The sequence below is a fragment of the Neolamprologus multifasciatus genome, chromosome 17 (genome assembly GCF_963576455.1).
Source record: "Neolamprologus multifasciatus chromosome 17, fNeoMul1.2, whole genome shotgun sequence".
Lineage (NCBI taxonomy): Eukaryota > Metazoa > Chordata > Actinopteri > Cichliformes > Cichlidae > Neolamprologus > Neolamprologus multifasciatus.
In genome coordinates, this window is record NC_140455.1 from 37,326,205 (window position 1) to 37,342,078 (window position 15,874).

Genomic DNA, 15,874 nt, shown 5'->3' on the forward strand with positions numbered 1-15,874 from the left:
CTTTATGTGCTATATATGAATGCGCTCTTTACCAGACCAAGAACAAAAAGTGTTAAGAAGGTCGTACAGAGGTGGATTCACATGTTTGCAAGGTTAATTGTGCAAACTGTCCACAGTAGCTGTACGCGTGAGTCCTAGAATCGGTAACTAACAACCCAAAACGTGCAAAAAGATCATCTTCTACCCGTTTTGGTCTCTTCACCGCTCTAGCTGCACCCAAGTTCACCGTAGAGCCGTCGGATGTGGCTGTGGACATCGGCTTCAACGCGACCCTGCCCTGTTATGCCCAAGGTTACCCTGAACCAGAGATCACCTGGCGCAGAGAGGACGGCTCGCCACTTTTCAACAGGCCTCGCACGCATGGCACTATCTCACAGAGCAAAGGGCATCTACAGATCACCAGTAAGGTTTTTTTAAGCTGTATATGAATTTACAGATGACTGATACAAACACAGTTATTTTATCCCTTAATGTCCCTCTTTCCTTCAGACCTATGGGTGGGGGATGAGGGGGTTTATATTTGTGAGGCCCAGAATCAGTTTGGCAAGATCCAAACCCAGGCCAGCGTCGCTGTGACTGGATTAGGTAAGAAAAGCTTATTAAATGTCTCATTTCTTTGATACTGTTCTAGCACCGCAACCTCTGAATCGCTCAGTTAGCCCCGTCGCTCTCAAAACACACACGGTTTCCTGGCTGCTGAAGCTTCCTGTGCATCTTGGGAGTTTGTTAGAACCTTGTAAACTCTCTAATTCTGTTTCACAGCTTCTCTTTAGTGGAAAACACACTGAGCTCTTATATGTAGGCCAAAGGTTAGAAGGCAAAGACCCACCCAGATGTTATGCAGCTTCAGCTACTGCAGCTTTTCCCTACTGACAACATGCCTGACAACATTCATGGGATAAAAGAAAGCACATTTTTAATGCTTCCACAGAATGTGAGGGGATAGGTAGCACTTTATTACCTGATCCTTTAAGTAAGTCTGAGCACATCTATAAAATCAGAAGTCTTGGCAGTTTGCTGGTGCGTTCAGGTGCGTGTTCTTCTGAGGAGTGGACGTCCCAGCAAATTCATCTTGAGGTCTAACTGTGCAAAATTCAGAGAGATTGTAAAAAACCCAGAAGCAACATATCAGACTCTACAGTCTGTATGTTAAATGTTAAAGTTCATGACAGCACAATTAGAAAATCCTAACCCAGAGAAAGCCTCTTGTCTCTTAGGTTTGCAAAGTTGCATCTAAACAAACCACAAGACTTCTGGATGTCCTCTGGACAGACATGGTGCAGATGGCCATAATACACAGTGCCATGTTTGATGTAAACCAAGCAGCATATCAGCACAAACGCCTCTTACCGGGTGAAAGTGGGCAACAAGACAATGATCCCAAGCACAGCAACTACAACAGAAGAAAAGAATCAAGGTGTTGCAATGACCTCTGTTTCCTGTTCCTTTAAATTAAGAAAGTTTAAAGCCATCCATGTTTTAGCATTATCCAAACAATCTAGTGAACCCCTCAGAGGACTCACAGATTTGCGTTTTAGTGGCAGGTAAATCACGTGTTGCAATGACCGTAAGTCCAGACATCAACCTGGCTGAAATGCTGTTGGATTGTAAAGCAGCTGTGCCTAAACAAATGCCTGAACTGAACACTGCGTGTTCCAGAATTCCTCCACAACCATGTGACACACTGATAAAGTCGACAGAAAACACTTACTTCAGATTATTGCTGCTAAAAGTGATTCTTTTTTTTTTCTCAAAGATATTTTTATTGATTTAAAGCAACAAAGACAAACAGATACACACAGAATCATTAAACAACAGACAAGTAAGTTTCACAGTGACTGTTTGAACTGAAATATTAGAATACAGATTAATGACACACTCACACGTCTTGTAATTGCTTACATCAGTTTACCCCCTACCCATACCACTCAGAACCCCTATCCCTCAGGCCAGGTAGAAAAAAAATAAAATAAATAAAACAAAATAAAATAAAACAAAAAGGAAAAAAAATAAAATAAAATAAACAAAGCAAAAAGAAAGAAAAAACAAACAACAGAAACAAAAAACAAAACAAAAAAACACACACACATGAAAATAAAAAATACAAAAAAACCATTGCAAATACAACAACAACAAAAATAAGACAAACACTAGAAAAAAATAAAATAAAATAACAACATTTTTTAAAAAATAAAATAAATAAATAAAATAAAATAAAATAACAACATTTTTTAAAAATAAAAAAAATAAATAAATAAATAAAATAACATTTTTTAAAAATAAAATAAATAAATAAATAAAATAAAATAACAACATTTTTTAAAAATAAATAAAAAATAAAATTAAATAAAATAACAACATTTAAAAAAAATAAATAAATAAATAAATAAAATAAAATAACAACATTTTTAAAAAAAAATAAAAATAATAATAATAATAATAATAATAATAAAAAAAAGAAGAAGAAGAAGAAGGGGGAAGGACTTACTGAGTTATGCTGGAAGTCAGGTTCGCAACCTGGAGGCTGGAAAAGTATTTCAGGAATTGCTCCCACTAAAAGTGATTCTTTAAGCTACCGACTGGTGCCGTGCATTCAGTTTTTCTCAGAAACGCACACAGTCCTGAAAACCTCGTTTTTTGCTCGGCTGTGTACCGACTGCAGATGTACGGCAGTTTCTTTTGGCGTGTCCACTGCATGCACGCGTTCCCAGGCTCATCAGGGTGGTCGTCGAATTCCCCTCACCAACACCCTGTTGTCCATCTCCTACAGATGACGTCACCACTGATTGTGTTAACACCCCAAACTATTTCCACAAACGTGATGTTACAAGTTTGTGTTTATATACATACAAAGGCGTGTGCGTGTGGTTCGAGCAGCTGTATAAACACTGTACTTACAGTATTGATGATGCAGTTGCAGGAACAGTCACTCCCTGTCCGTCATACTGAACACACTTTATAAACACTTATTGCCATCGGCGTCCTTGATTTTTACTTCTCATAACGTCCGTAAACTTGTCCAAATGGTGTCCACAGTCTCACCCGTCATCGCGATGAGTCCAGCTGTGCTGAGCGTGATCGAGGACCAGCCGATGACTCTTCCTTGTGTGCTGCTCGGTGGGAATCCGCTGCCCGAGAGGCAGTGGCTGCACAACTACGGCCTGGTGAGGACACAGAGAGGAATTTGATTTTGAAATAGTTTTCCACATCTTGCACACCGTGATTCTTGCCCTGGGTTGAATAAAGAGGATTTCATTCAACTTCTGTCAGGTGACCTCAGACCAGTATGTGTCAGTGAGGAGGGATGGCAGTCTGCACATCGAGAGAGTTCGGCTGGATGACGCGGGTGACTACACCTGCCTGGCTGAGAACGCTGTCGGGGCCGCCAACCACACCACCGCTGTCAACGTTTACGGTAGCAAACAAACGCATAAAATCTCTACACAGACAAGTGCATGATCCCGTTATCCTCCCACTTTTGTGACCTACCCACACTAACACTTTTGTTAGCACACTTACGAGGACGGATATGGATATGTAACGAGAAGAAGAAATGCAAATAACCGAACCAAGCCTGGGCTGATATCATTAAGCACACCTGGGCTGTTTCTGCATTGATGTCTCTAAATATCATTTCATTTAATGTCTCCTTTCCACGTAGACTTTGAAGCAAAGTGTGTGAGAGAGTGAAACGTGTTCTCCATTTCTACTAAAATCAGCTGCTGGTAGATTCTACCGACATAAACAGGAAGAGTTTGCAGCATGTATATTAAAGCAGCGGCTCCTTTAAATTAGTGGGGTTAGGTCATTTTCATGTGGACATGCACAAATCACTTGTATCGATCTTGCAGTAAGTCATGAGATTGCAAACTGTGCAGCCAGAACACCACCGTGTTGTGTCTTGTATTGTGTACACGCCACGTGATGCAGTTGTTTAGCTAAATCATGTTTCCAAAAAATGTTACAAGCTTCCGAGTGATGATCTCTTCTGCAGAGTCCCAAAAAAAGAGAGCGAGAGGGGAAAAAAGCACAAAAGTAAAATAGGAACATCTGTACTGCTGTACTTCTTTCCAGATGCTCGTGAGACACACAGGAAATCAGTGGTGGCACTGATGTGGAGACATCCAGGCACAGATTCAACGCAGAGGACGAAATGCATGGAGTAGATTTATAAATGCCCGATGATGAAATATCTTCTTTTGCTTTCATTTTTGCAGTGATTCCCACCATTCAGCATGGCCCTCAGGTATTCAGCACAATCGAAGGAACGCCCATCTCTCTCCCCTGCCGTGCCGCTGGAGTACCGGCTCCTGATATCACCTGGACAAAGGTGTGCATCTCTTCTCTTTAAACAGCCAAAAAAAAAAAAAAAAAGCCAGGTCTCTTTAAATGCTGCCAAATAATTTTCAGTGCCACACACTGAAACCATATGACACAGGGACGAGAGACAAATGTCTCACCTGATGATTTGGAAGGAGTAAATAATTCCCCTTTTCCTTAACAGCCATTTTCCCTGATTCCCTCACACTTACAGGATCAGTTGACTCGCGTACCCGTGCACAGATGAACCTCTTTATTCTCCTGTTGGCTGTTTTATGGCTAACACAGAGAGCATTTGTGTTCATGCGACTTGCTTGTGCGGTTTTGAACAGCGATGAGCTCAAGTTGAAACCTTCCAGATGTGGATGCATTGTTTTCCACTGCAAAGGAGCAGGTTCCTGCAACGTTTTGTGTCAGAGGTCAGGATTGCACAGTTTCCTTCACTGATGAGCTCTGACGAGACAATAGCGCTCGATTGGAAAACGGCTCTGCGATGTTTGATGTGCTGCATCATCGAATTTACCTGCGTCCATTAGCTTGCACGGTGTCTTCAGCCTTCGAGCGCTCACATTTTGAGCTAGTCTATGCATGTGGACAATCCCTCCCTCTTTTCAGTCTTTTACACTCGTTCCTCACAGTTGTAAAGGCCTTGCTGTTAAAGCGAACAGGGCTACAGGGACATATGAAACTAGAGCCTACTAAGTTCTGCACCAGCTGTTAAAACGTGATTCCCTCTGATTCCTTTGCTGTTTTCTATAACATCAGTCAGATGATGCATGTTAGTGACTGCAGGGCTGAAATATGACACACTAACATCACACTGGCTTTGTGCTTTGGGTTTATATGATTTGTGCATTTGTAAGAATTACTTCACAGCGCTGCTGCGTAAGAAGCGGGCAAAGAATCTGCTTTTATATTGAAGTATTTAGTAGGTCAAACCACACTTCTTTGTCTTGGACAACAAATCAAGCTGATGAAGTAAAATCCAGCCCTGCTGTGATTTGTTTTCTAGGGTGGGGAGCTAGTGAACTTGGGTGGTTCGGCCTTCTCGCTGAATCCCGACGGCAGCCTCCTTATTACTTCCCCTTCTGGAAATGAGACTGGAGAGTTCATCTGTACTGCTGCTAATGCTGCTGGCCATGCTTCCAGGAAGGTCCAGCTCACGGTCTATGGTAAACCTCATCACCAGCTGAAGATGTAGTCTGTAAAGAAACACGGGGGCTAAATGCAGCATTTTACGTCAAGAAATTATTGCTAAATTAAGGTTTCTGGGATCACACTGATCATTTTTTACCAAGTCTACATTCTGTGCAAACCCTAAAAGATGATAGTAACAAATCACCCACATGCAAAGTCGCTTAAACCTCCTTTCCTCCTCGTGTGATGCTCAGTTTGAACCTCAGCAGGTCAGCTTGACCGTATCTACAAGCCTAAATGCTAGCAGCGAGGAATTAAATGTCTGTGTGTTTGACCGCCCAGTCCGACCGAGGTCCAAAGTTGGCGATGACGGACACTCAGCAGGTCCGACGAAGATGTCGGTGATCGAGGGCGAGGATGCTGTTTTGCCATGCGATGTCCACAGTGTCCCGCCTCCCATCATCAGTTGGGCCAAAGAGAGGCAACTAATCTCTCCGTACTCTCCCAGGTAAACACACACAAGCGGAGGTTGCTAACTGATAAGCCCTTTTTATATACTTCTTTCTGTTTTTCGACTGCAGTTAGTCCAGAATGCTGCTGCACGCCTTTTAACTGTCACTCGTAGATACGAGATATCACCCCAGTTTTATATTCACTTCATTGGCTGCCCGTGCATTTTAGGATCCATTTTAAGCTGCTTTTATTTGTTTTTAAATGTTTGTCCAATGCTGCCCCTCTGTACCTCTCTGAGCTTCTTCATCCATACATACAGTGTTGCCAACTTAGCGACTTTGTCGCTATATTTAGCGAGTTTTCAGACCCCCTAGCGACTTTTTTTCTAAAAAAAAAAGTCGCTAAAAAAAGACGTGAAAGCGCATATCGCTTTTACTCTCAACAAGCAGCGGGTGCTGTAACGCAGTCAGTTCTTCTTTTACTCTTTTACTCTTATGCTGTTTTGTGGATCACAAGGTTTAAAACTACTTATAAACACACACACACACACACACACACAGTAACTCCACCAGAGTGCCTATTTCGGGTCACTTTTGCCGGTCCAAGCCCGGATAAAGGAGCAGGGTTGGAATTGTGACATAATTATAAACAATAATTGCTAAAAGAAATTTAATTTGTAGTTCTAAATAAACTCTAAATGCATTTAGGACGTTTTTTACTCACTTTATGTCTCTTCCACGATGTTATTTCTCTCTCCAACAACATAGATTACAATTACATTAGCATGACCAATTATGCAAATTAGGTGATGACGTCATTTAGCGACTTCTAGCGACTTTTAGGACAACCAATAGCGATTTTCCTTACTGAGGAGTTGGCAACACTGCATACATACCTCCCCGGTCCCTCAGGTCGGCAGACCAGCTCCTCCTGAGCGTGCCCAGGACTAATCGTAAGCTCAGAGGGGATCGGGCGTTTGCTGTGGCAGCACCAAAATTGTGGAATGAGTTGCCTTTATATGTTAGACAGGCACCTTCCTTATCTGTTTTTAAATCACGTCTTAAAACATATTTATTTACCTTGGCTTTTAGCACAGCAGGACTTGTTGATGTCTCTTAATATGTTTCTTATTAATTAGATTATTTTTTTAATTTTAAGATATTTTATATGTAATTTAAACTGTTTCCTCTCTGTTTTATATTTGTAGCACTTTGGTCAACATTGTTGGATGTAAAGTGCGTTATAAATAAAGATGCTATGCTATGCTATGCTATGCTATGCTATAAGCCCTTGTACACGACTTTATTCTGCCATTTTCAGTCACACCAGACAAAATCACCTTCTACACTCGTGTCAATGACACATTTGCTTAATTTTGGCTAAAATCACATTATCTTGGTTTTAACCTCAATGAGAGAGCTTGATTTGTTGTTTAAATGAGAACCTACATATACTGTAATCTACAATGGAGCGCTTTGTCAACCGTTTATGACCTCAGGGCATAGTTTGTGGTTTTCTAAGATGACTGAGTAATCATACTCCTCCCTGTGATCTGTTGCTCCTACTATGCGCCTGGCGAACTGACTGTAATTATGGTTGATGGTGGATTAGTAAGAATTACCAAAGTGTCTTTTTTTATGTAATAACCGAATAAGTCACTGAGTGGAAACTGTAAGTGTGTGAGTGTGTTTGAGGTTTCTTTTCTTAATATTTCTAAATTTGCAGCCATGCGTGTCACCCAGACTGTTTGGTTTTTAAGTATGTTCTTGTTTCTTCCAGACATGCAAAGCTTCCCTCTGGGTCTATGAAGATCTTAGAAACCAGGCTGTCAGACAGTGGACTCTATGTGTGTGTTGCTTCCAATATTGCTGGAAACTTAACGCAATCCATCGAGCTGAGCATTCTGGGTAAGTTTAGAAGATTAAAAATCTATGATGAGTGTAAAGATTCCTGACGTCTAATGTAAAAACTGTGAAATATGCAACCACCTGCATAAAATAGATAATTGAACATATACAGTTTGTGATATCCATTTCTCAGATTTCAGACAGTCAAACTACTCATTCAGTACTCACAATTACCTAAATGAGAGGTGCAGCTCAGACATAATATCACCTGGGATTACATAGTTCACAGCCACACACATAATCTATAGTAACTCCTGGGCTGAAATTCCTGCACTAAATATCATGCAGCTTCAGGTGAGGCAGAAGAAAAGCTTGGCGAATCATGTCCTTTCTACTGCAGTGCCCCCGAGTATTGATGCTGGCCCCCGGGTAATGAAGGTGCAGGTGGGTCACCCTGTGGAGCTGCCATGTGTGGTGAAGGGATTCCCAAAGCCTGTGCTAATCTGGACCAAGGATGGTAGAAGATACCCGGTGTCACCTGATGGCAGTCTGGCCTTGACCAATGTGGGACTGGATGATGAAGGAACCTACCTTTGCACAGCGACCAACACTGCAGGCAGAGATGAGGCTCGAGTTCAGCTTGTAGTTCAAGGTTGGCAACTTACAGTGTTACTCTACCGCTCAATTTTAAGACGCTCCATACTCAAACTGTTCTAGATGCTTTGGAGTGTGTGTGATATGTTTGATTGTGTGTTTGCATCTTTTCAGTGCCCCCCGTTGTTGAAGTACTGGAGCCCCCCTTCAACAGTCCTCTGCAGGAGAGGGTTGCCAATCAGCGTATCGCCTTCCCCTGCCCTGCCAAAGGTGCTGTATTACCATCTCTTAGCTTTCAGTTCGCAAACAAGAATCACAACCAAATGCAAATGAAAGCACGTCTATTCATAATGAAGCAACAAGCAATGCAAGGGGCTAGGGCTGCCACGATTAGTCGACTAGTCACGATTACATCGACTATTAAAATTGTCGACGACTGATTTAATAGTCGATGCGTCGTTTGAAGCTTTGTAAGATTCCAAAAGACAGGAATAAGTAGTAGGATTTAAGAGTGTAATAACGGACTGAAACAGAAGATGGCAGCACTGCATGTACAAGGATGCCAGCTGCCGTTAAACCCCGAAGAAGAAGAAGCTGTGTCCCAGAATTCATAGCGCAGCCCAGCTCAGTTTCCAACAATGGCGGCAGCTAGTTAGTTTTAATATTACTCTTATTATTCTTTCTGGGTCACAAAATAAACGTTTAACATATTTTCAGGTGAGAATGTAGCTGTGTAAACCTCAAATATCTGCTCAGTTTATCAAGACACCACATATTTTCTAAAGCGCTCCCACGTTTTCGGAGACGTCTGTTACCCACTAGCTCGATAGCTAGCCGGGGGCTAGGCTAACTAGAGCCGTGAGAACACCGGACTCCCGGCAAATCGTTTTCAAACCCACCGCCGTCTTTCGCTACTCAGGTTAAACATGATATATATGTCACTTAGATAACTTAAAATGTTATTGTTTGGCTTTTTTATGTATTTTATTTGTTCCTGAGTAAATCGGTTTGGCTGAGATTAAAGTTATAGTTTTTACACAGCTGAATAAACATCAAGCAGACAACTGATTATCAGAAGTGTGAGATGCTCCAGAATTTACTCCGGTGTCCTGTTATATTTTAGATAGCAAGGAGTTTATTAAACTTCACCAAAACAATCTGCAAATTTCATTAAAATTTAATAAACTATCATCTTGTCTTTATTTTTAGTTAGCACATACCTTAAACACTTCAAGCTGTAAGCTAATGATAGTTATATAAGAGCAGATGATGCTGGTGCAATAAGCTGTACGTTTTACATCCAATGGATGATGATCTGATTAGTCGACTAATCGCAAAAATAATCGGTGACTAGTCGACTATCAAAATAATCGTTTGTGGCAGCCCTACAAGGGGCTGTGGTTTAGGTTTCTTCCTGTTAAAAGGACGTTTTGTCTTCCCACTTTCCCCAAGTGATTGTTCATAGGGATTTGTCAACCTTTCTCCCTATTATTGTCGGGTCTTTGACTTACAATATGAAGGTGAAGATTGTTGTCATTTGCTGCTATAAAAATAAGTAAATTGTATTGAACTGAACTGAGGGCCCAGGCCAGCTCCTGAGCACGGCACCTCTGAGAGCGAATGACAAAGTGCATGCACCAGTTTGGTGCATTTATTAAAAAGAGTACAGTGCAGATTTTCTGTTGCAGAAGCGCAAACACAGAACAACTTTGTTTTTCTGCCTTGGAATTCTTTTGCTAGTGTTCCTGTCTCCATCCCTTCTTCAGGTCTTCCCAAGCCAGTGATTCGCTGGTTGCGTAATGGCCAGGAGCTGACAGGTAATGAGCCTGGCGTGTCCATCCTAGAGGACGGTACGCTGCTGATTCTGGCCTCTGTTTCACCGATGGATAATGGAGAGTACGTCTGTACCGCTGCCAACGACGCTGGATCCACTGAGAGGAAGTACCAGCTCAAAGTCAACGGTGACTGACCCGTTCTTTAAGCATTTTGCACCTCTAGTTCAGAAATAAAATTCCTACATTTCATAATATATTCATTACCTTTGGCACCTCCACAGTACCCCCAGATTTCCGTGACAGAGAAACATCCGGCAACCTGTCAGTGGTCCTGAGCCAGCCCACCAGCTTGGTGTGTGACGTCACAGGAACTCCAACGCCTGTCATCACCTGGTACAAGGATGGAGCTCCTGTATGTGAAGTCTAATTGATTATATTGAATGGAAACAAAGACATATATTATTTTGCCATGTGTGTAAAGGTTACACCTTTAAAAGACAGGTACATAAATCAAATACACACACTGAGCGCTATAAATTGCATAACCCAAATTTAACCTGCGGTCATGAGACTGTGGTCTCTTTTTACAAGAGAACAAGTAATGAGAAATTATAATGATGGAAGCCTTAAGCCTTGAAAGACTTAATGGCTCTGATCACAGGGTGCGATGTCCAAGAGAACAGACTGTAAATGTGTGTGGAGCCTGTGTGCGTCCATGTGTGTGTGTGTAACAAAGACCTGCCAAAGAAGCCTTGGTTTCAATATGCTCAAAGCTGTAATGACAGAATAATAATGATAAACTGAGGGGAGAACAGAGCATCATCACACACTTTGCTGTAACATCCCAGTTAGTTGGCTGCTTTTTGTTCCCTTGGCTGCTGAATGTTTTTCCCTGTCAGGCACAGATGGTGAAATCAGAACTTTAATCCGCTAATTACGAGTAATCTAAATCTACGCTCTGAATGTTTTCTTGGCTCTAAGCAAGAACTGCACACTTTTTGTGTTTTGTATACATTTTAAATTACGTTTGTCTCTCTGGAGACCGCAGCCACTTTTTTTTTTTCCAAATCTGCTGAGAAACGTATCAGCAGCTCGTTTTTTGTGTTTTTGTTTAGATCCTATTGCAATGACGTTACACTGTGATTTTATTTATGCTGATCGACAGGTAGTTGCAAGTAGCGACATTCAGATTGCTGATATGGGAAAAACTCTGAGACTGCTGAAGGCGGAAACAGCAGATGCAGGCAGCTACAGCTGTGAAGCCATCAACGTCGCAGGAAACGCCGACAGAAGCTTTTTTTTGGATGTGCTCGGTGAGTAAAGACAGTCGGCGATGCACAAAGACTATTCTGTGCTGCAGGTTAATGCAATCCTGTCTCCTAGATTTACCCACAATTCTCAGTTCGGTACAATTAATTCCGAGCTGCGTTAAAAAAGTATTTAGACCAAAAACGAGAAAACATATGACATATGACTCTTCCTGATTGTTACTTTCTGAATTTTAATATACTTAAAAAAATCTTTTTGATAAGTTTGATAAATCTATGGTGATTTTAAATGTTAAAATAAGAGCTGCTCAGCTTGTGGACGTGCAGAACTTGCACAGTTTGTGAGATATTGGCAACATTGTTGCAGCAGAATGAGAAACTTGTAGTTGTACTATTAAAGACATTTTTTCTCTCTTGGCTCCTTAGTCCCACCAACAATTATAGGTTCGGGCTCTCCTCAAGATGTTTCAGCAATTATCAAACAAGCGGTCTCTCTTGAGTGCAAGGTGCAGGGAATCCCTTTTCCTGCTATCCAGTGGTCCAAGGACAGGAAGTAAGCGTGCTCTGAAATGAAAAGAAATGAAGTTGGCTGAACAATCATTGGTCACTACTTCCTGTTCTCATTCTTATTCTTAATCCTTTCTAGGCCGGTGTTTCTCGGCGATCCCAATCTGGAGGTCACAAACAGGGGTCAGGTTCTGAGAATAAAAAGTGCCCGTCTTGGAGATCAGGCCCGCTACCAGTGTAGTGCCACGAATACAGCTGGGAAACAGTCCAAGGACTTTAACCTTAGTGTCTATGGTGAGTGTGTAATCCTAAGCAAAGTAAATTTTGTAATGTAAATACAGCACCGTGTCTTGTCTTGAGCCACCCATCATTTCCAGAGAAATAGAAAATAGATGGATAGATGCAGTTATTTATGGAAAAGTGTGCAAACATACGTGGAAGTTTGGTATATGGGGCCAAAACGAGCTTCAGGAATCACCCTGGCGCTTTAAAAATACAGTTTTATGCTGTCAAACTGTGTTTTGTTTAAAAATAGTTTTGTTGCTAAGCTGTCTGTCGTGTGTAGAAATATGTGTATAATTCAGGGTCACGTACCTTGGTCGTGTACAAGCAAAAATGAGTGAAAAAGCAGCCAAAACTTTGAAAGACCTTCAGAAATCCTGGAGAACTGCTGCTCAGGAAAATCAGGCTCCGCAGCAGCAAAACGTAAAGAAATGAGTGGTGGCTCAAGACTTATGCACACTACTGTATACTGTGCATAAGTCTTTTAGCACAATTAACATGGACAAACGTAGCTGAATTACAAATTTCAGCATGTTTATATGTTTATTTCAGTGCCCCCCTCCATCAAAGGAGGTAACGTCACCACAGAGGTGACGGCACTGCTGGATGCTGCGGTAACTCTGGAGTGTGAGGCACGTGGGGTGCCGCTTCCCTCCATAACCTGGCACCGAAAAGGAGAGATCGTCCCGTCCAGCCGTCAGGCTCAACATGCGGAGCGAGGCCGCTACTTGAAGATCGTTCGTGCACAGGCCTCTGATGCCGGACAGTACACGTGTAAGGTGACCAGCGTGGCTGGGAGCGCTGAGAAAAGCTACACGCTGGACGTCTACTGTAAGAGCCAGAAATGATATCGACGCACATCTTTGTGTTAACAGCTGTTAAAAATTAATTTAAATGATGTTGTTTACAACAAGTCCTGGAAATGAAAACTGCCATCATCTCTGTGTTTAAAAAACCCTTTATTGGCTCTGAAGCTTAATTTGGTGATTTAGCATAAACCAGATTTAAGTTTCTCCTGATAAAAGCCTGAAATGTGTCAAATTTAAATAAGATTTTAAACCTTCGTTCTCTTCTTTCCGTGGCGGACCTCCCCGTGCAGTGCCTCCCACAATCACAGGCGGGGATAAAGGGCCCATCAAACGGAAAGTGGTTCTCAGTAAATCTCTGATCCTGGAGTGTGAGGCTGGAGGACACCCTCCACCCTCTCTTACGTGGCTGAAGGACGGAGTCCCTGTACGCGATGGGGCAAGTGTCCGTGTGCTCGAGCAGGGAAAGAAACTAGAAATCCCCTCGGCCGCCGTCTCAGACTCGGGACACTACATCTGCGTGGCTACGAGCATCGCCGGGGAGAAGGAGGTCAAATATGATGTCAGAGTTTTAGGTATAAACACAGAAAATCGCTGATTTCTGGTTTAACTACATCACTTTCCATTTTCTTCTTAGAGTCCTATCCCAGCTGTGATTATAGTGATTTTTCACAGATCACCCCAAACTACACCTGATGGGGAAACACCTGGGCTATTTCTATCCATCCAAGTCATGTAGATGATACTGTTTGTAGGAAGTTGACCTGCTCGTTTGCTTGCATGTTATCCCAGGAAGTGTTTGGTCTGGCTTTGTTGTTCGTTCCACACCGATTTCTTTACTGTATCCAAATGAGTGTTTTTGCTTTGAGAAAATTTAGTCTACTTAAGGTTTATTTAATAGAATTCAACATTTAATTCTGCCAAGTAGAAACATCACAGGAAAAAAAGTGTGATCTAAACTGGCATGTGTTTCATAACAGGTAAGAACGAGGACTAAGTACAGTCGACTTACCGACGTGATGCTGTCATTTATGGAGTAAATGCCTGTGAGAAACACATTCATCTCCTCTGGGTACCAAACAAGCGTCATTGCACAGCTGTGCCTTTAATAGAAATGCATTATTTCAAAGAGCTTGTCAGGTTTGCTCTTTAACCGTCTGACGGCTGAGAAAAGCGTCACGCCGTTGTCGGCAGGATTCGAACCTGCGCGGGGAGACCCCAATGGATTTCTAGTCCATCGCCTTAACCACTCGGCCACGACAACTCATGTTGATCTGAGCCGATGCTCGTGTGTTCTGCTGATTCTTATCTGCAGTGTCCTGTCACTTCACTGTGGGTGTGATCTATCTGGCCTCACATATGCTAGAAATATTCGTCAGAGTTTATTTTATTGAGCATAAACTGAAATGTCAGGAAAATGAATTAAAAAAAAGATGATTTTCCTCCTAGTTCCTCCTTTCATCGATGGATCTGATAATGTGACGGTCACCACAGTTATACTAAACACACCTTTGGAGCTCGAGTGTCACAGCGCGGGAACACCTACACCTGTAATCATGTAAGAGCTCGTCTATTGCTCACAGTTAAACAAATGCAAATAGGCCTTATTGGAAGTCACTGTAAAGTTAATTCCTTCCCAGGTGGCATAAGGACGGAAAGCTATTGCGACAAGGTGAAGGATTATGGATCGCAGCCGGCGGGCGACGCCTAGTCATCTCTCGCGCTCAGGTCTCTGACACAGCTCTCTTTCAGTGTGTGGCCACCAATGAGGCAGGAAACCATAATAAGGACTTCAGCGTGGTTGTCCAAGGTAAAACAAACAAACTTACTTTAAAATTAAAAAGACACATCTCAGTATCTTTTAAATGTAAATGGCTTTACTTAAACTCTAGTTGCAAGCTGCAGCAAAATTTCGCTTTACTTTTTTTAAATTTCCTGGTTCCTCAGTTTCAGTTGTAAAATGTTTCCAAGGATAAAAACCTGCCCTCTGTACCTCTGCAGTTCCTCCATCCATCCGTACCAATGGACCTACTGAACGTTCAGTGATTCTCCACAAGCCCATGAGTCTGGACTGTGTCTCCAGTGGAATTCCTCCTCCAACCATTACCTGGCTTAAAAATGGACGACCAGTCGACGCAACTAGTGAGCACCTGCAGGTCGGTCCCTTAATTGTCTGACATTTTCAAGCTATTCACTTTAAAATCAATCATCACTGAAGTATGAACTTTTTCAGGTGAACCACAGATCCATACATGCTGTATATCTGCAGCCAAACCTAAATTCTCCCTCTCTCCTTGATGCAATTCAAATTATTACTTATTTTTATTTTATTTAATTTAATTTAATTTAATTTAATTTAATTTAATTTTATTTTATTTTATTTTTTAATTTTTTGTGTACCGTTTGGATCTTTAGCCATCAGAATTTTTGTCTGAAGTCCAAGAAAGATGCCAAGCGGATTTATTTTACCAAGTGGATCATCATGGCTTTGCCATATTGGTCCATTTGATTGACCTTTATTATAATTATGTATTTATTTTATTTTCGGTTGCAACAAACGGGACAGACATGACTGGGGGATAGGACAGGGAGAAAGAATGACAGAAAGAGAGGGAGAGAAAGCAAACCAGAGGGGAGAAGAGACGGTGACAAAGAAAAACAAACGAAACACCTGGATCACCTGTGTGGAGAAAAAAAAACAGAAGAGAAAGCAAACAAAAAAAGAGCAACATAATAAAAACACCACCATCACAATAAACTAGCTAGCAGTAGATAACAGTAGATGCTAAATATTAAATGATATTGTGCAGCACGCAAGACAGACAGCGTGCTTTGAGGCAGCAGCCAAGAAAGGTGTAGTCCGCGTCTGTGAACACCCGTGTGTA

The 15,874-nt window shown here is 41.8% G+C and overlaps 1 protein-coding gene and 1 non-coding gene across 3 annotated transcripts in view; one reads left to right on the forward strand and one right to left on the reverse strand.

The window, feature by feature from the left end:
• hmcn1 (hemicentin 1) overlaps positions 1 to 15,874 on the forward strand; it is a 116,832-nt gene that overhangs the window by 55,657 nt on the left and 45,301 nt on the right. For both annotated transcript variants that reach the window (XM_085138535.1, XM_085138536.1), the window contains exons 16-35: positions 211 to 402; positions 490 to 585; positions 3,037 to 3,164; positions 3,271 to 3,415; positions 4,218 to 4,330; positions 5,333 to 5,492; positions 5,800 to 5,965; positions 7,690 to 7,817; positions 8,158 to 8,409; positions 8,526 to 8,621; positions 10,118 to 10,312; positions 10,408 to 10,538; positions 11,292 to 11,439; positions 11,821 to 11,947; positions 12,041 to 12,195; positions 12,736 to 13,014; positions 13,283 to 13,564; positions 14,439 to 14,547; positions 14,630 to 14,799; positions 14,991 to 15,145. In XM_085138535.1, coding sequence (XP_084994661.1) covers positions 211 to 402; positions 490 to 585; positions 3,037 to 3,164; positions 3,271 to 3,415; positions 4,218 to 4,330; positions 5,333 to 5,492; positions 5,800 to 5,965; positions 7,690 to 7,817; positions 8,158 to 8,409; positions 8,526 to 8,621; positions 10,118 to 10,312; positions 10,408 to 10,538; positions 11,292 to 11,439; positions 11,821 to 11,947; positions 12,041 to 12,195; positions 12,736 to 13,014; positions 13,283 to 13,564; positions 14,439 to 14,547; positions 14,630 to 14,799; positions 14,991 to 15,145 — 3,227 coding nt within the window. The remainder of the gene's footprint in view (positions 1 to 210; positions 403 to 489; positions 586 to 3,036; positions 3,165 to 3,270; positions 3,416 to 4,217; positions 4,331 to 5,332; positions 5,493 to 5,799; positions 5,966 to 7,689; positions 7,818 to 8,157; positions 8,410 to 8,525; positions 8,622 to 10,117; positions 10,313 to 10,407; positions 10,539 to 11,291; positions 11,440 to 11,820; positions 11,948 to 12,040; positions 12,196 to 12,735; positions 13,015 to 13,282; positions 13,565 to 14,438; positions 14,548 to 14,629; positions 14,800 to 14,990; positions 15,146 to 15,874) is intronic.
• trnas-aga (transfer RNA serine (anticodon AGA)) lies at positions 14,172 to 14,253 on the reverse strand. The gene has a single exon. It is a non-coding gene; the product is annotated as a tRNA-Ser (tRNA).